The 19,499-nt window shown below is 38.8% G+C and overlaps 1 protein-coding gene across 1 annotated transcript in view; it reads right to left on the bottom strand.

The window, feature by feature from the left end:
• Nucleotides 1-4,984: 4,984 nt before the first annotated feature.
• Nucleotides 4,985-19,499, bottom strand: part of TRPM7 (transient receptor potential cation channel subfamily M member 7) — a 123,731-nt gene continuing 109,216 nt past the window's right edge. Inside the window, exons 32-40 of the mRNA XM_066276400.1 lie at nt 19,443-19,468; nt 16,969-17,019; nt 16,820-16,885; nt 16,076-16,359; nt 15,867-15,949; nt 15,506-15,711; nt 10,770-10,821; nt 10,559-10,665; nt 4,985-6,498 (exon numbers count right to left, since the gene is read on the bottom strand). Coding sequence (XP_066132497.1) covers nt 6,368-6,498; nt 10,559-10,665; nt 10,770-10,821; nt 15,506-15,711; nt 15,867-15,949; nt 16,076-16,359; nt 16,820-16,885; nt 16,969-17,019; nt 19,443-19,468 — 1,006 coding nt within the window. The 3' untranslated portion in view covers nt 4,985-6,367. The remainder of the gene's footprint in view (nt 6,499-10,558; nt 10,666-10,769; nt 10,822-15,505; nt 15,712-15,866; nt 15,950-16,075; nt 16,360-16,819; nt 16,886-16,968; nt 17,020-19,442; nt 19,469-19,499) is intronic.

The following is a 19,499-nucleotide window of genomic DNA, read 5'->3' as shown; positions in this document are numbered from 1 at the left end:
TCTTTATACAAGTCCTTTATCAGATATATTACTTGCAAAATTTTCTCTCATTCTGTTAGTTGTCTTTTCATTGTTTAGGGTACCCTGAAGCACAAAATTTTTAAATTTTTATGAAGTTCAATTTTTCCTTTAGTTACTCTGTTGTCCTGAGAAAATTATTGCCTAATCCATGGTTACAGAGATTTACTCTGTATTTTTTTTCTAAAGAGTTTTATGATTTTGGTTCTTTTTTTTTTTGTATTTTTCTGAAGCTAAAAACGGGGAGAGACAGACAGACACCCGCATGCGCCCCACCGGGATCCACCCGGCACGCCCACCAAGGGCAAAGCTCTGCCCACCAGGGGGTGATGCTCTGCCCCTCTGGGCCTCGCTCTGCCGCGACCAGAGCCACTCTAGCGCCTGGGGCAGAGGCCAAGGAGCCATCCCCAGCGCCTGGGCCATTTTTGCTCCAATGGAGCCTTGGCTGTGGGAGGGGGAGAGAGAGAGACAGAGGAAGGAGGGGGTGGGGGTGGAGAAGCAAATGGGTGCTTCTCCTGTGTGCCCTGGCCAGGAATCGAACCCGGGTCCCCTGCACGCCAGGCCGACGCTCTACCACTGAGCCAACCGGCCAGGGCTGATTTTGGTTCTTATATTTAAGTTTTTGATTCGAGTTGTTGTATATGGTATGAAGTGGTGTTAACTTCATTCTTCGCATGCGCTTAATTGTTCTAGCATATTTTATTGAGAAGACTGTATTTTCCCCACTGAGGTGTACTGGCACCCTTGTCAAAAATCAATTAACTATAAACTTCTGGACTCTTAATTCTATTTTATATGCTGTACCCGTGTTTGCCAACCACCAGTCCATGGTCCAGTGCGCCAGAAATTTAGTGCTGGTCTGCGAAGGAGTTAATCACCCTGATGTATGAAGACTACAGACCCAAAGATCTTAGTCAAACTGGTTTGTGCTCAGGGTGATTTCTGCCTTAGCAGTCCCCGAAATAATTCTATTTTCACCAGGCCCCAAATGTAAAAATGTTGAAAACTGCTGTAACACAATGTCTTGATTACTGGGACTTATTTTAATAGCCTTTTAAGGTAACTGTACATATTCTTGAGACAACACTAAGACTAAACAAGTAGTTTTTGAAAGCTGTGTTTTTCATCTGCTGGTCCACAGACCGGTGCCAGTCCACGGAACAGTTAACCACCCTGATAATGTATGAAGGTTACGAGAATCATTGGCTCTGTAATGTTCATACATCAGGGTTGTTAACTTTTTCCTGGACTGGCATGAATTCTGGAGGACTAGGAGTTGAAAAACATTCATCTATGGATCATCCTGGAATATGCAGTATGTCATCAACTGAAACTTTGTTATGCGGCACATGACTGTAAAGGAGAATGCTAATGTGGTGTGGGGCAGGGCATGAAAAAAAGTACCTGCTTGATTGGTGCTATTCACTGAAAGCTGGAGTAGGTTGCTTTCCTAACAACCCTGCCTGCTCATGCTCACCAAGGTGAAATCATGAACCCCAGGACGATACTCTGCTTTCTGGAATTTCTGCAGCACCTATAAAGAAAACATAGTCCAGAGATAATCAAAACATTAGCTTGGGACTTTTCCTAGAAAGCTTGCAGATTTTCTAATATTAGAAATATTCTGCGGTATTTCTCTTAACATGCATTTAATTAAGCACTTAAATTCTATGCTACTAATTCTAGCAAGGCACTGAAATATGAAAGTAGACAGCTCTGGGTAATATACAATCTTTTTATTTTAAGTGATAGAAAGACAAACAGGAAAGGAGATGAGAAACATCAACTCATAGTTGTATCACTTCAGTTGTTCATTGATTGCTTCTCATATGTACCTTGACCCCTTGTTCAAGCCAGCAACTTTGGACTTCAGCCAGAGACCTTGGGATCATGTCTGTGATCACAAGCTCAAGCTGGCGACCTCTTGGTTTCAAACCTGGGTCTTCAGTATTCCAGGTCGATGCTCTATCCACTGTGCCACCACTGGTCAGGCTAGACAATCTAGTTTTGAGACAGGCATAAGCTGGTAGAGAGGTTTCACCCTAATACAGAATTACAGAGCACTTAACTAAACACTAGTTGTGACAGGTCTGAAGATCTGGGTTCTGCAGATACAGATGCCTTGTGTGAAACCCAGCTAGGAATCAATCAGAACTGATACCGTAAATAAGAGCATAAAAATCCCTGGCCACAGATGCATCCTTTTCTGAAAATAATTACTTCACCTCTCTTCTAAGTGAAGAGCAGCTATTTATTGGTACTCGTTGTAAGGTGACCAACAAGTTCCACAAAAACACCAAGTCCAGATGAATTTTTGAGTTTATTGACCGGCAACTACAGGGGGCTAAGATGAATCCAAATCCTGTAGCCCCCCACACAGCTCTGAGGCCCCTTTTTATAGATCAAATTACACACTGGCTGGGCTTGGGAGGAGGGGGAACATGGTACTAAAATCATTAGTCTCATTAACAAGCTCATTGTATTTTACTGCCTTTTTACAACGTTTATCTATAGCAGCGGTCCCCAACCCCCGGGCTGTGGACCGGAATCAGTCCGTGGGCCATTTGGTACTGGTCCACAGAGAAAGAATAAATAACTTACATTATTTCCGTTTTATTTATATTTAAGTCTGAACGATGTTTTATTTTTAAAAAATGACCAGATTCCCTGTTACATCCATCTAAGACTCACTCTTGACGCTTGTCTCGTAAGTTTGACAATTATATTTAAAAATACCAGATTTTACGCCGGTCTCATAATTTTATTTTGCGCATTTATCTGTCCCACCCTAAAGGCCGGTCCGTGAAAATATTTTCTGACATTAAACCGGTCCGTGGCCCAAAAAAGGTTGGGGACCACTGATCTATATGATCTATCAAAAGGAGAACATTGCTACACCTTAAAGACTTTTAAGAGAAGTGAAGGGATTCTCGGATAAGTTCCATCTTCCTTGCTCTGTAGTTAAATTATGACTTAGCTGACCCAGCTGCCCTTGCAAACCCTGCCTCCTGCATTCTTCTTTCCTTTCTCCACAGAAAGGAGTGGGTAAGAGGCCTGACTTTTCCTCTTTAAAATGATGTTGCTAATGCTGTTTTATAGGTTCTTGGCACCTTATCACTCTTGCCTGACTACACCAACTATATCACTGCGGTCTATATTCCTTAAGAGAGTTTGGTATTGATGAAAAACATTTTAAAATTCCTATTTTTTTTAATGGTGTGCTTATCTCAAACCATGTATGAATGATATCAGGTGTTTGGTGCTGTTGGTGAAATAAGTTTGTAAATATGATGTATATGTTTGCTCGCTTATAATTTGCATTGGGTGTGGGGGACAGGCTGTAAGCAGGCAGGGTCATTACCACCTTTTTAATACTAAGATCTCAACACTAAGCTTGTCCCCACACCCTTGACTGTTGCATGATGTGGGGTGGTGCACTCTCATGAGGAATCCCATTATGCCTCAGATAAATGACTTTGTATCAGAGACTTCCTTGTTTGTATATTGGATTAAAGGTTTTGGTTTCTACACTATAAAGTGGGGCAGACCAGAAGCTTGCTCTCTCTCCGTTCCGGAGATTAGCATTAGAGGAGAGAGCAGACAAATGCCATGTGGAGGAGGGGAGAAGCAGCCAAGATGGCAAAGTGCTGAAGGAGAAGCCAGTTTGTGTAGTTTGTGCAGAGAGAAGGAGATGGGGAACAGAGGTGAATAAGTCTGGTGAGCTAGAAACTGTTGATTCTAGGAAACTTGGATAAGTCAGTGGCTTTGGGAGCCCTGAATGGAAAGGGAAATGTTTTCCCACTGTGTGTATTTCTTGCCCACGAAGTGCAAGCTAGGATTAAAGCTAATGGCCCACTAGTTCTTGGCTCCATTGTTTCATTACCATCTGTCTAAAATCAAATGCAAACCTGCAGAGGCCAGGTGGCTGTGATGGTGGCAGGGCTGCTGGCTTTACAGGTGCTATGGTAGAGAAACACTCTAAGAATCTTTTCTTCTGCAAGGTGTCCAGTCTAGTGAGGTAAAAAGTCAGTACCTAGGAAACCAACACAGTTCAACTTAAAAGTGGGAAAGAAGGGTAATTTTTATATTTTTCCTTGCATTTTAAAATATTCTTTTGTATGGGCTAAGTCAATACAGCATGGGGCTTAAGAGCATAGATTAAAGCCAGTTGGCCTGTGTTTAAATCCTAGTGCTGCCTGACCAGGCGGTGGCACAATGGATAGAGCGTCAGACTGGGATGCGGAGAGCCAAGGTTCCAGACCCTGAGGTCACCAGCTTGAGCGGGAACTCATCTGGTTTGAGCAAAGCTCACCAGCTTGGACCCAAGGTCACTGGCTGGAGCAAGGGGTTACTTGGTCTGCTCGTTACCGGTCCCACGGTCAGGGCACATATGAGAAAGCAATCAATGAACAACTAGGGTGTCATAACGAAAAACTGATGATTGATGCTTCTCATCTCTCTCCATTCCTGTCTGTCTGTCCCTATCTAACCCTCTCTGTGTCTCTGTAGAAAAAAAAAAAATCCTAGTGCTGCTAATTAATCATTATAAGTTACTTCACTTAATGCTTTGAATTTCTAATTGACAAAATAGAATAACAATACCTACTTCAGAGGACTGTTATGAGGATTAAATGGCTTAACATGTAATGTATTTAGAGTAATGCCTGGCACATACTAAGTACTAAATAAATGTTCACTATTGTAATCATCTTGTAAAAATGAAGTTAATATTATAGATGCCCACACATTTCCATTTTCGGACATAAGAATCAGATTAAAAACAAATACAAAAAAAAAAAAAAAAAACCCAACACAGTAGGAAAACAAAATCATTTTAAACACTGTACAGAAGAGATGTGCAAAAAGCAGAGGTACACAAATGTTTCATTTAAAAACTTGATACTCTGAAGACAAATTAACACTCTGAAAATGTTATTTTCCAGAATGATTAAACTCAACACACATCTGTAAACAAGAATAAATTTATTTAATTTCTCTTAAAGATTTAATGATATACAAAATGTATATAGTATAATATCTTTGATACATTTTCCTCCCCCCCATCAATATTAAACACTATTTAAACAGCTTCTCTCTTCTTGCCTCATCTGTATCTATGAGATACACTACTGAATACAAATAAGACTTACACTGCTCCCTCCCAAATAAAAAGTAAAATTAGTACCTAGGAAACAAGCAAAAATGAAAAATAAAAAACCAAAGCATAAAACTTCAGTCAGAGCAAAGCTTTCCTTATTGTTGAGTATTCAACAAATATCTGGGACAGTTAAATTACATTTTATTGGTATAAAGTTGCATTGCAATCTTCCAACATGATAATCCAAATCAATTTCTTAAATAAGTACCACAAACAAAAGTCATGTTCAGATAGATGTTCCTACACAATTTTAAATAGATGCAAGAGTTCATGTTTACATTCTGATTTGGTATACTGGTCAACATAATCTTTGGAGAAGTATGTAATTTCCAGGTTATCATTACAGGTATAGATAGGAAAAAAGTAGTTTAACTTTTCTCATGAGGTAACTTCTCTTAAACAATGAGTTAAGTTTCTCCTCTGATATATTTAGGTTTCTACCATGGTCTGCTTCTACTTAACAATGACTTGATAAAACAATGTTTAAAAAGACCCACTATTACTTTTGAACAATTTGGGCTCTATTTAACAAAAAATTGGCTCTATCTTTAAATATGGAGCCTAACCCTGATTCATAAAGTCCCTCTTAGAAAATGTTTTTCAGCTCAGTCCTCTTCTATCCTTGTGGATCTAGAATTATAATAGGTCATCAACTTTCCTGTGGCCAACAAGCACCTCTGGGAACTGTGACATTATCACTGAACACACTGAAACACAATGAGAAAGACATATGACTGTCATTTAACCTAAAGGTGGGGGATTGCTTCATTTCGCTAGCTGAATGGCAACGAAGCAGCTGCCAATCACATCTGCATTGACACCTAACTTTGGTTAATGGTATTGCACCACAAGACAGAGAGCTACCACTCTCATGAGAACAAAGTCAAATGAAGTCCTCTGCTTTTTAAAAGAGCCCTTTTAAAAAAGTTACAAATACTAATTTTCCTTTACCTTTAAAACTTAACAGCTGCTGGCTGTATCTTATACAGAATTCCTCATTGACTAATTTAATCAGGTTAAGAAAAAAAACACAAAAAACAACAACCACCAAAAAACTATTTGACCTTTTAACTGTTCCAGAGTTGGCATATTCAACTTGCACACACTTGTTTATATTACCAAACAATTTCCTCCTGAAGGAAAAGTGACACAGTAACACAGTTGTGAGGTGCAGGCAAACCAATGATTCAGTTATAGCATCAGACGAAGAGAATTAGTTGATTCTGATTCTTTGGTAGAATTTCCAGGCTGAAGAGTCAAATCTGAAGGCTCATCTTGAGGAAACAGAATTTTATCAGGTGTATAGTCATTCCTCTTCAGGTCTGTATTTACCACCCAATAACAACAACAAAAAGTCAGTTTTTCTTAGAAATGAAAAATTAAGAACATTTCTATATTAATTTTCCTCTAAACATGCCAGATCCATTTTCTACCAGGTTGTTATAAATTCAAAAGTCACAAAATTTATACACATAAAAAGAAAATCATTCATTCACTTATCAAATAATTATTACATTCTGGCCATGAGTCAATAGCTCCTCTTAAGTGTGGAAACAGCGATGAACAAACAAGGCAAACAAGGTCCTGCTCTCATGGACTTTATAGTCTAGTGGGTAACGAAAGACAAACAGAAAAATGACAGAACTATAAGTAGTAACCTTTAAAATAATCAGTGTGATGAGGGCCAAATGACAGTGTAAAATGATCCTTTTACACAGGGCAGGGCAGAAAAGCCATAGGAGGTAACATCTGACTAAAGACCTGAATATTGAGAAGTGACTATCAAAGCTCTAGAAGAGTGTTTCTATGCAGAGGGAGATAAACTGCAGACTTGTAAGAAGGATAGGGACTTGGTGTGTTCAAGGAATGTTGAGAAAACAGTATGGATTGCACGTAGTAAATGAGTGGAAGACTAATGCAAAATGATGTCAAATAGTTAATTGCAAAAGATTATAAATAGTGCTGGGATTTAGCTGGTTTGTATGAGTTCAGCAGAACCGATGTCTAATTTTTTGTTGAGCTCAGTGAACCGGTTAAAATGTCCCCTGTAATCAGGATTCTCTCTAAGGTGGGGGCCCCTGGGCAGCCGCCCAATGTGGAAACCACAAATTTACATTCCTACTCTTTTTGAATGTTCATCTGTGCAACAGCGTATTCTAAGCACCTGTAGTAATGTTTATTCCGTGCATAGGTGAAAAAAATTGCAAGTGAGGGCGCCAATCAAGAAGCAATATGGAAATATCTTAAATAACAGTCTTATTGGGGTTTTTTTTTGGTCAGATATTATTTAATATTTTTTCATTAATATTTTAAAACTCATAACAATCTAGTTTTGTATACCTTTTTTATTGTTCATATTTAAGTATTAAGTGCATGAAATAACTCACTACCTTTTGGTGTGTGTGTGTGTGTGTGTATATATATATATATATATATATATATATTTTTATACTTAAAATGGTCATTAGGGCAGAGAACCAGTTCTCAAATTATTTGAATCCCACCACTGGTTATAAAACTATAGTCTATGGACCAAATCTGGCTGGCTATTTTTTTTTAGAGAGAGAGAGAGAGAGAGAGAGAAGGGGGAGGGAGGAGCAGGAAGCATCAACTCCCATATGTGCCTTGACCAGGCAAGCCCAGGGTTTTGAACCGGCGACCTCAGTGTTCCAGGTTGATGCTTTATCCCACTGTGCCACCACAGGTCAGGCCTGGCTGGCTATTCTTTATGAATAGTATATAACTGGAATGAAGCCACGATCATTTGTTTATAGACTATCTATGGCTATTTCTGCATTACACTGGTAGAACTAGGTAGCTGTGACAGGCCACACGGCCCACAAAGCCTAAGATATTTGCTATCCTGCTTTTTACAAAAAATTTCCTGATCCCTGACGTATGGGATACAAGCTATGGTAAAGAGTTCAGACTAAAATGTAGATCCACTGAAAGTTATTAAGCAGCCTTAAGGGAGAAACATAATCAGATTTGTTTTAAATGGCTATTCTAATTGTTATGTGAAGTCTTGTTAGGGGACAAGTGGCAAGAATCCAGGAAACAAAATGTCGCAATTGAAGATAAATGGATAAATTCTATGGCGATTTCAGAATTAGAGTAGACAGAAATTGGCAGATTGGCTATGAAAGGTGAGACAAAAAAAGGAATAGCTTTTAGGTTTTCAGCCTGACGGACTGGGTAACCATTAATTAAATGGAGAAGCAGAGTTTGTTGAGTAAGGGTGGGAAATAAAAATCAAAAGTTCTATCACGAACATGTTATTTATAAAAATGCTTTAGGGTATCCAAGTTGAAATGCAGAAAACTAAGTATGAGACAGGAGCTCAAGAAAGAAGTTAAGACTTCAGGTCAGTTTAATAACATCAGTCTGCAGACTGCATTTATAGCTATGGAAGAGGATGAAATCACTTAGGGAGTTATGGGCACATAATACAATAGTTGCAGAATTGAAAACTGAATGCAGTATAAAATTTATATATAATAAGGTAATATTAAATAATACTCAAATGATCAGATAATAAATATCAAACTTATAAGTTAAACCATAATCATGCATATAATCTTATACCTTTATCTTTATAAAAAATAGAACTGATATACAGAATATAAACTGTTTGAGTAACAGCTTACATTCAATGATCCAAATATATATAACTGCTTCTCATGTGTCCTGACTGGGACTTGAACCTGTGAAGCTGGAGTACCAGAATAAAGCTTTATCCATGGAGCCACCCAGCCAGGGCTGCAAGAATAATTTTTGATAAATTTTGCAACCACATGCCAGTATGGATTTAGGGAATGTGAACATATTTGTAGCTGTACTGTACACAAAGAAAAATGGCGAAAAACACAATTATAATTCAAGCCCAGATGATAATCTTGTTAATGAATAATGTAACCATGGACAAATCAGTCTCAAGCTCCTGGGGAACAATATTAAAAGGTCTAACATTCTTATTATGGGAGCCTGAAAAGGCATGAAAGAGACTGATGAAGAACAAATATTTAAAGAACTAAAAGCTAAAACCTCCCTAAAGTTAATAAAAATCACAAACATACAAATTCAAAAATGAAATAAACTTAAAGCAGAAAGCTACAACTCGATATATTAGAATCACAATGCTAAAACCTAAGACAAAGAACTAACTAATCTTGAAAGGAGATAGATTATAATGACATATCACATATAAGGAAAGAACAAGTCAAATGACTGTGGAGTTTAAATCAGAAATAATTAAGGCTAGGCTCTGGCTGGTTGGCTCAGTGGTAGAGTGTCAGCCCGGCGTCTGACTGGGACGTGGAGGGCTCAGGTTAAAAACCTCGAGGTTGTCAGCTTCAGCCCAAGGCCCCTGGTTTGAGCAAGGGTCACTCGGTCTGCTGTAGTTCTCGTTCAAGGCACACATGAGAAAGCAATTAATGAACAACTAAGCTGCCGCAACAAAGAATTGATGCTTCTCATCTCTCTCCCTTCCTGTCTGTTCCTCTCTCTGTCCCTCTCTGTCCCTGTCACAATAAATAAATAATAGATAAATAAAAAAATAAAAACAGTACCAATTACATGCCCTGGCACTGTTTTAAGTATGTCACAAAATCCATCCCATTTAATCCTAATAAAAAGGCAGGGGGCCTTCTATGATACAGATACTCTGGGGCCATACAGTGTGGCTCCTAAGCCCAAGATCTTAACTACTACAAATTTGGTCATAATGAAAGAGACTTTTAAAAATATAGCTCAAGGATGAGTAGCAGATATTTTTAATTATTTTTAAAAGTTCTACAAGAAATTCTGATGCACCCCAAAAGGTAAGAACCACTGGTTTATGCATAACTTACAATTCAATAACTTTTAATTCTTCATCTACAAAGATCAAGTTACTATCATGTGAGAATATGTATCTGTAGTTCCTACTCCTACTTCATGGAAAACTTTTCCCAACTCTCTGATAGACTAACATGAAAGTCTATTCATCTTTCAGGTTTAGGCAAAGCTGTCAGTTCTCCAAGTAGCATTCCTTGAACTCTTAGTTTTCTGTTAAGTGATCTACTTAGTTGTCTTATTTTATTTTTTGGTTGGCATTAATGACAGTTCTATAATTAACTCCCTGTTTAATCTTATCAGTTTTCAAGATTTGAATAAACTCCATTGAGCGCAGGTACCATGTTTGTCAAGTCCCTTATTATATTGTCAGCATCTAGCACGATTCCTAGCATCTAGCAGACACATAATAAATACATATTAAATGAATGAACATTATATTTTTGTAAGTACTGAAAGAGAACATAGGTCCATATATAACCAACAATGTGTATTTGAGCCTCTGGCCTTAAAAAGTAATAGTAACATACTCATTAAGAAAATGTTTACCTGGAAGTTTAAGCTTTCTACAGCAAGAATTACAGTGATGTTTTGCTCTAAAGTTTTTTATTGCATCTTCTCCTAGATTTGCTGGGCCAAAAACCATATCACTGGACCTATGGCATTGGTAGTTCAAATTAAAAAAAGTTAGCTTATGCAAGTAGAAATGTAGAACTTGAAATTATAAAACTATCTTAATGAAATTATTAAAATGTATTACCTCTTTTCTTCTGCTTTTATCACAGATGGGTCAGTCAAATTTTCACCCACACCTTTATACGTATATGTAAAAAAGATCATTTATATTACGATTGATGTAAAACATTGACATTTGTATAATATAGTCAGGAGAGGTTTTACAGCATCAACATTTAAATGATGGTAAATTATTCAAAAGAGTGTAGTTTTTCTCTCAATATTTCATAACTTGACTTACTACTTCAACTTTGCAACAGGAACCAGCGATGTGACTCAGAGTTAAATGTTCGAGGTGGCAGGTATACACGTGAGCTCCTGATGGCACAAGCTTCTGATGCAACAGGACCAAGGTTGCAAGCAAATATGTGCCTATGTCAACAGTCTACACAATTTGCCATTGTTTGACCTCAGTTAACAAAGAACTAAGTTTGTAAAGGGCATAATCTGTAAGTCACTTTAAAAGTGTTTTGGAGTTTTGCCCTGGCTAGATAGCTTGGCTGGTTAGAGGATTGTCCTGAGATGCAGAGGTTGCCAGTTCAATCCCAGGTCACGGCACACACACGAACAGACTGATGTTCCTGTCTCTCTCCCCCTTCCTGTTGTGCTAAAATCAGTAAGTAATTATTTTGTGTGTGTGTTAAGTGAGAGATGGGTGTGTTAAATGAGAGGCGGGGAGGCAGGGAGGCAGAGACACAGACTTCTGCATGCACCCTGACTGGGATCCACCCAGCAAGCCCCCTCCCTACAGGGCAATGCTCTGCCCATCTGGAGCTGCTGCTCCGTTGCTAGGTAACTGAACTATTTTTAGCATCTGAGCAGAGGCCACGGAGCCATCCTCAGTACCCGGGCCAACTTGCCTGAACCATTCAAGCCATGGCTGGGGGGGAGGGGGGGAGAGACAGACAGACACAAAGAAGGGGAGGGCTTTGGGAGGTGTGGAAAAGCAGATGGTTGCTTTTCCTGTATGCTCTGACTGGAATGGAATCCAGGACTTCCACGTGCTGGGCTGATGCTCTATGACTGAACCAACCGGCCAGGAAAATTAAAAAAAAAAAGTGTTGCCCTGACCAGTTAGCTCAGCAGTAGAGCCTCAGCCTGCATGTGTAAGTCCTGGGTTTGATTCCCGGCCAGGGCACACAGGAGAAGCGCCCATCTGCTTCTCCACTCTTCCCCTTCTCCCTTCTTTCTCTCTCTCTCTTCCCCTCCTACAGCCAAGACTCCATTGGAGCAAAGTTGGCCCAGGTGCTGAGGAATGCTCTGTGGCCTCTGCCTCAGGCGCTAGAATGGCTCTGATTGCAACAGAGCAACGCCCCAGATGGGCAGAGCATCGCCCCCTGGTAGGCATGCCAGGTAAATCCTGGTCAGGCATATGCAGGAGTCTGTCTGTCTGCCTCCCCTCACCCCATCTCTGCTTCTCACTTTGGGAAAAAAAAGTGTTCTGGATTTTAAAAAATCACACACTAACATTGAGTGAGGCAAAAGTAGGTTTACAGATGTTCATGTGGAAAATAATACCATAACTAATAATACAAGCATAAACTATTTTGTGTACTCATAACTTGAAACCTACTTTTGTAATTTATGTAATACAGGATGCCTCACATCCTGTATTATTACATCTTCATTAAAAAGATTCAGATAAAGCCCTGGCCAGTTGGCTCAGTGGTAGAGCATCGGCCTGGCGTGCAGGAGTCCTGGGTTCGATTCCCGGGCAGGGCACATGGAAGCGCCCATCTGCTTCTCCACCCCTCCCCCTCTCCTTCCTCTCTGTCTCTCTCTTCCCCTCCTGCAGCCGAGGCTCCATTGGAGCAAAGTTGGCCTGGGCACTGGAGATGGCTCTGTGGCCTCTGCCTCGGGCGCTAGAATGGCTCTGGTTGCAACAGAGCGACGCCCCAGATGGGCAGAGCATCACCCCCTGGTGGGCAAGCAGGGTGGATCCCGGTTGGGCGCATGCGGGAGTCTGTCTGACTGCCTCTCCATTTCCAACTTCAGAAAAATACCAAAAAATAAAAAATAAATTTTTTTTTACAGAGAAAAAGACAAAAAAAAAAAAGATTCAGATAAAGAATAAGACTGTGCCTGACCAGGCCGTGGCGCAGTGGATAGATTGTCGGACTGGAATGCGGAGGACCCAGGTTCGAGACCCCGAGTTCGCCAGCTTGAATGCAGGCTCATCTGGTTTGAGCAAAGTTCACCAGCTTAGATCCAAGGTTGCTGGCTCGAGCAAGGGGTTACATAGTCTGCTGAAGGCCTCGCCAGTCAAGGCACATATGAGAAAGCAATCAATGAACAACTAAGGTGTCATAATGAAAAACTGATGACTGATGCTTCTCATCTCTCTTCGTTCCTGTCTGTCTGTCCCTATCTATCCTTTTCTCTGACTCTCTCTCTGTCTCTATATAAAATTAAAAAAAAAAAAAAAAAAAAAAGAGTAAGACTGTGAGATTGTGAACTTCCTTTACCTCCAGCCCTCCTAAGAGGTGTTTAAAGTATGCTTAAATCTTTTCAGTATATATCATCTCTTATTTCTTGTAAGTAAAGAACATCAACTGATATATATAATCACAAGTATTTAACCTATTAGAATGAATCTAATAAAATGGTTACAATTTCACAAACTAATAAAAACAATCAAAACATGATACTACTTTCTACTCATCAGATTGGCAAAAATCATGTTATGCCTCCACACTAGAGACCATCATGCAGCTATTAAAATAAGGATAATTCAGATTTATCGGTAATGACCCAGAAGATGCCACACACCCACAACCCCACACACATACGCTCATGCTCCTAGAAGAAAAACCACAACACAAAACAAAATGATTAAAAATAAGAAAAGGCTTGACCAGGCGGTGGTGCAGTGGATAAAGCGTTTGCCTGGGATGCTGAGGATCCAGGTTCAAGACCCTGAAGTCGCTGGCTTGAGTGTAGGATCATTCAGCTTGAGCACAGGCTCACCAGCTTGAGCGTGGGATCACAGACATGATCCCATAGTAGTTGGCTTGAACCCAAAGGTCGCTGGCTTAAAACAAGGGGTCCCTGGCTCAGTTAGAACCCCCTGGTCAAGGCAACACATGAGAAAGCAATCAATGAACAACTAAGGTGCCGCAACTATAACTTGATGTTCCTCATCTCTTTCCTTCCTGTCTCTAAATTAATAAGTTCAGACAAAATCTTTGTAGTTCACTTCCTACAAGTTTGGAGATAAATACTTATTTAGGAATATACTTTAAGATCCTTTTCACATCATCACTGGGTTAGTCTAATAATATACACCAGATTTTCATATTAGATTTATATATCATTTTAACATTTATGTAAAATGATGAACTACTGAAAAAAATTATTTTTACAGATTTTTCTTTCAATACCAACTGTTTGCTTTTCAACAATTATTTTATATTTTTATCTATATAATGAAAGAAGTCATCAAGTGATAAATTTTCTGAATTGCTTCCTATGTGACTTTGCAATTTGGTCTGTGTTGATATTTGAAATTAAGACTTCTCTTTATGGAAAAAATTATGAAAGCGTTAATGTAAAAGTATCATCCAGGTAGAGCTGGCAGCTACTCAACTTTTTTCTGACCCTGCCATGGAGTAGTAAAGATATTACACTAAGCAAATCTGCTCTCTCCCAGTCACAATTTTTTTTCTTTTATGGGAATGATATACTGTCTACAAAGATGGCTGTGATCAGTTTTGTCCTCCTGTGTAACATGCTGCTCCACGCACCAAATGCTGAAATCTATTCTCTACCTTCTGAATCTGGGATGTCCTTATTACTTGCCCTGACCAGTAAAATGTGGCAGAATGGATCTGGGCCAGTTCTGGGCCTGGCTCTAAAAGTTTCTGCTTTCTCTCTGGAAGAAGCTAGCTACCACATAAGAAGTCTAACTACCTAAAACTTTGGTGCTACGAGAAAGCAAAAACTGGCTAGTCACGTGGAGAGATCACTTGGTGGAGAACTGAGGAATTCAGCTGTGGCTGAACAGAGACCTCAGACATTGGATTTTAGTCAAGCTGCACAATCTAGTGCTTATCCACTTAAACCCTCCAAGGGGACAGCAGAGATGAGCCATCCCTACTATGTCCCATCCAAATTCCCCAACCAAAGCACTATAAGCAAATAAAATAACTGTTTTAATCTACTAAATATTTAGGTAGTTCAGTTCACAGTACGAGATAAACAGCAGGAACAACAGAGATACTCCTTACTGTTTTAAAGAAACAGTCTTCATACTTTTAAAAGACTAAGGTTACAAGTGTAACAGTAAAATAGGGAATTTTACATGTTTTTGCTAATCAAAACATCAGTATTGCCTAAATAAAAATTAAGATAGCCAGATCCATGATTCAGGGGCCCTGATGGCTATATACTATGGCTGTTCCTGACTTAATTTTAAAAGATTCTACTGACCTAAGATTTTTACCTACCTGTAAATTAGATTTCTGTTCATTATTCACAAGTATAGGTGAGAACTTACTGCACAATTTCACTTTAGCAATATTTTAATTTTTATTTATTTATTCATTTTATTGAGAGGAGACAGAGAGAGAGAGAGAGAGAGAGAGAGAGAGAGAGAGAGAGAGAGAGAGAGAAGGGGGAGGAGCTGGAAGCATCAACTCCCATATGTGCCTTGACCAGGCAAGCCTGGGGTTTCGAACCAGTAACCTCAGTGTTCCAGGTCGATGCTTTACCCACTGCGCCACTGCAGGTCAGGCTAGTTTAGCAATATTTTAATAAATTTACCTTGTAAATCAAGTACCAGTAATTCCCCTCTTGTATATTCATAAGTCCAGTGGCTAAAGGCTAACATAATCTCTTCTAGTGTATTAGTTGGAATAATCTCATCACCGTTGTTGTTATTGTATTTTCTAAATTCTCCAGTCATGCATTCTTCCACAGCAAACCACTGTCCTGCTGAATGGCAATACAGCAGGAAAACTTCAAGGAACCTTGTGAAAAATAGTTATAGATATTACTAGCAGTTTTGTTAATAAAATTTTATTTGATCTTTCAAATGAGTAATCACATATTCAGCATTAATAAGGTCAAAAGAGAATATTATCCACACAACATTGAAAGATCCAAAAAAAATTTAAAGATTTACCTTGGAGAATACGGAATGGATTTGGGTTTCATTTGGTTGAAGGCAAATGTGAGCTTTTGTGCTGCTCTCTGTTGTTGAATTTCCTATAGAACAGAAAAAATAAACTCTGTTCAACATTAAAACGAAGATTTTACTTGGTTTATTATATTTAGAAGTAAAAACATGAAGCTTAAATAATGTTCCACTGTTATGCATTCACTAACACTTACTCTGAGACAGAGATGTAGAACTGTATCTTCTTTGTAAATACTTGACCATGTGTTAACCACCTCAGGGAGAAAAGATTTGATAATATAAAGATGCCCTGACTTGAGGATATCATGCTCTGACCAGGTACACTGTACTTTGACGGCTCTCCGTAAACCTCCTCCCATCTCCTCTTTACTTAAAAACTCTATTTTGGCACAGAGGCCTAACTGTGACCAGGAAGACATGCTGTTATTCAATATGCTGGGCGAACTCTCTTCCAAGCGATACACTGTGACAGGTTCACCTGCAACATAAATATAGGGCAAAAGATGCTCAGAAATCAAGACTACCAATATCTCTCATAAGCATTTTTGAAATTGTGAAAATTTTCGAGGAAAACTTTTAAAAGTGACCAGACTTCTATACATTTCTAAATTAAACTTTTAGACAGGCGGGTAGAAATCTCTGTTCCACAAACACTCTGATGTTGATTTATCTATGTTTTCATTACTAGACAATGAATTAAGAGCTTTTCTGAACTTTTACACCACTGCTAATAGATATGCAAGGAATACAGAAATTCAATTCCTTCAATACTTCCTTTTTTAATTTAAACATATCAGTTTCTTGTGATAGGCTAATTAAACAAATGAAATCGATACTTAATGTGATCATTCTTCTGTCACCACCCATGTTCTATATTATAGCTAAAAATCGTACTGATAAAAGCATTCATTTTCCACTTCTTTACTTTTTGGATTTACCTCTTGGAGGCACAGGTGTAAATGGAATGCTCTGGGATAATCGCATCAAGTTATTTCTCTCCACAGCTGCATAAAAAAAAAAATAATGAAATCCCTCCCTCAAACTAAAAATATTATTAAATTTTGTTTTTTTTTTTAATATTACTGACCTGAGTAATAGTAATTTGTATCCATAACTGGCTTAAATGGAGAAGCAAGACCTAAAATAGCAAATAAGCAAATGAGATTCTTTTAAAAGTCCTAATGCAGCATAAACTTTTGCTCAGTCTCATATAAACATCCTGAGTTTTCTTCACATAAGTTCTCCCTTCAAAACAACAAAAATATGTCCATCATCTGCTATACTAACCCATTTCATTATGCCAGATTAGTGGTAACTGCGCACTCAGATACCTGGAAGGGAAAAAGCACGTTTCATAGTCTCCTGCCATAAACTGTATTCTTCCTATTCCCCATATTCCCTACTCAAAAAGTATCTTTAGTTTTGGATCTTTGGGGTCTGGAGCCAGTAGCCATGTTACTATTTTAGTGGGTTGACCATGAAAAAATGAACTTCTGGAATGTGAAACATACCAAAAAAAGCCCCTTCACCACTCTAAATATAATTGACAACTTTACTTTTTTTGTAAGTGAGAGGAGGGGAGATAGACTCTGGCATGTGCCCCAACTGGGATCCACCTGGCAACCCCTGCCTGGGGCCAATGCTTGAATCAACAGAGCTATCCTCAGCACCTGAGGCTGATGCTAGGACCAGCTGAGTCATCCTCAGTGCCCAGGGCCAATGCTCAAACCAGTCAAGTCATTGGCTGCAAGAGGGGGAGGAAGAAAGAAGGAAAAGAGGGAGGGGAAGAGAAGCAGATGGTCACGTCTCATGTGTGTCCTGACCAAGGATTGAACCCAGGATGTCCATACACTGGGGCAACACTCTGTCCACTGAACCAACTGACCAGGGTCAGACTTCAACAAAAAAATTTTTTAAATATTGAATAAATTTATTGCAGTGATATTGGTTAATGAAATTATACAGGTTTCAGGTGCACAGTCTATGATACATCCTCTGTACATTGTATTGTGTGTTCACTACCTCAAGTCAAATCTCCCTCCATCAGAGGACTTTACTTTTAAATTGTAGTGAGAAAGATGAAAAATAAATGGAATCTGCTATGGTAAGTGTCTAGAATATAAATGAAAAAAGAACCTATTGTCTTGCAGAAGGAGTTTAGGTAAGTTTTAAGATTGTGTGGTAACTATAGAGGAGGGGGTATCAAATGCCTCCTGGCTGAAGAGAGGATGAAGGCTGATATAAGAATCATTTGTGGGGCTTTTTCAACATACACCTACCCAGATCTCACTCCAAATTATTCTAGTTCTGTAGTTATATGTCACTATAAAAATGATTCTCTGCAAGTATTCAGACATGCAACCTAGATTGCAAGTGAATAAGAAAGAGTACAGACATCTCTGCAGGAAGTAAAGCTACAGAAGGAATACCAGATTGTTAAGAGCCAAATATGCCATGCTAAGGAAGGGCACTGGGTTTTATGCAACAATAGTGGAGCAAGTGTAAAGCAGAGGAGTGACAAGATCAGACTCTTCAGAAGAATCATTTTAGTGGCAGAATAGTAGACTAGAAGAGAGGACAAACTGACACAACCCCTTTGGAAACCTATTTGGCAGTAACTACAGTACTAACTGTGAACATATGCATATTTTACTACCCAGCAATCCCACTCCTAGGTATAATAAACAACACAAACAAGAATGCTCCTAACAGCACTATTCATAATAGCCATACAATGGAAGCTACAGAAATGCCCATCAAATAGAATGGATAAGTAAATTTAGTAATTTCACAAGGAAATCCTATGTAGTAAGTAGTGAGAATGCATAAACTACCACTACACATAGAAATACTGATGAAATCTCATTAAGCATGTTAGGAGGAAGCCATAAACAAAACAGTACATATTATATGATTCCATATATATACTCCATACATACACATGATCTAATCTACTGTTTCATTTTGGAGTAGGGGTTCTAATAAGAAGAGGACACAAGGAGCTGGGATCTTGGCAATATTCTGTTTTGGGATCTGGGGGTCAATGAACTACATGGGTATACTCAGTGAGAATTCACTCACTTGGAGGCTTATGTGCACTTTTCTATATATATGTATTATGTACTTCAGTAAAAGGTTTAAAAAAATGATGAAGTTCTGAACTAAGAACAACAGCAGGATATTTAGTAGAGGATGAATTCTACAGATATTCAGGAGGTAATTACAACAAGACTTTGTGAGTGCAAGGTCAAGGGGGCCAGGTTTTACACAGCTAACTGAAAGAGCATCTTTCACTACAACAGGGAATGCAGGGAAGAAGCAGGCTGGTTGCAGGGATGGAGCTGAAGGGTGGTAGTAAAGAGATCATCATTCACACGGTGACTTAATGTTTGTGAAACTTCTATATGGAAAGAAACTAGTTGAAGGAAGTACTTTGTACTGCACTGGCTTTTTAAAACATGAAGTCTAAAATTTCTTATCTACAGTTAATATAGTATTTGCTATAATAAATCATACATGATCCTCATTTTTTTCCACATGAAATCTACCACATTGACTCACCATTTAATGTTCCTTCTTCAGATGGTCTAAAGAAATACCAAAAAATATGTTGTCACA

This window comes from Saccopteryx bilineata, chromosome 4, assembly GCF_036850765.1.
Source record: "Saccopteryx bilineata isolate mSacBil1 chromosome 4, mSacBil1_pri_phased_curated, whole genome shotgun sequence".
NCBI lineage: Eukaryota > Metazoa > Chordata > Mammalia > Chiroptera > Emballonuridae > Saccopteryx > Saccopteryx bilineata.
Note: the sequence above shows the minus strand (reverse complement) of the source record. Positions and strands in the feature narration are given on the sequence as shown.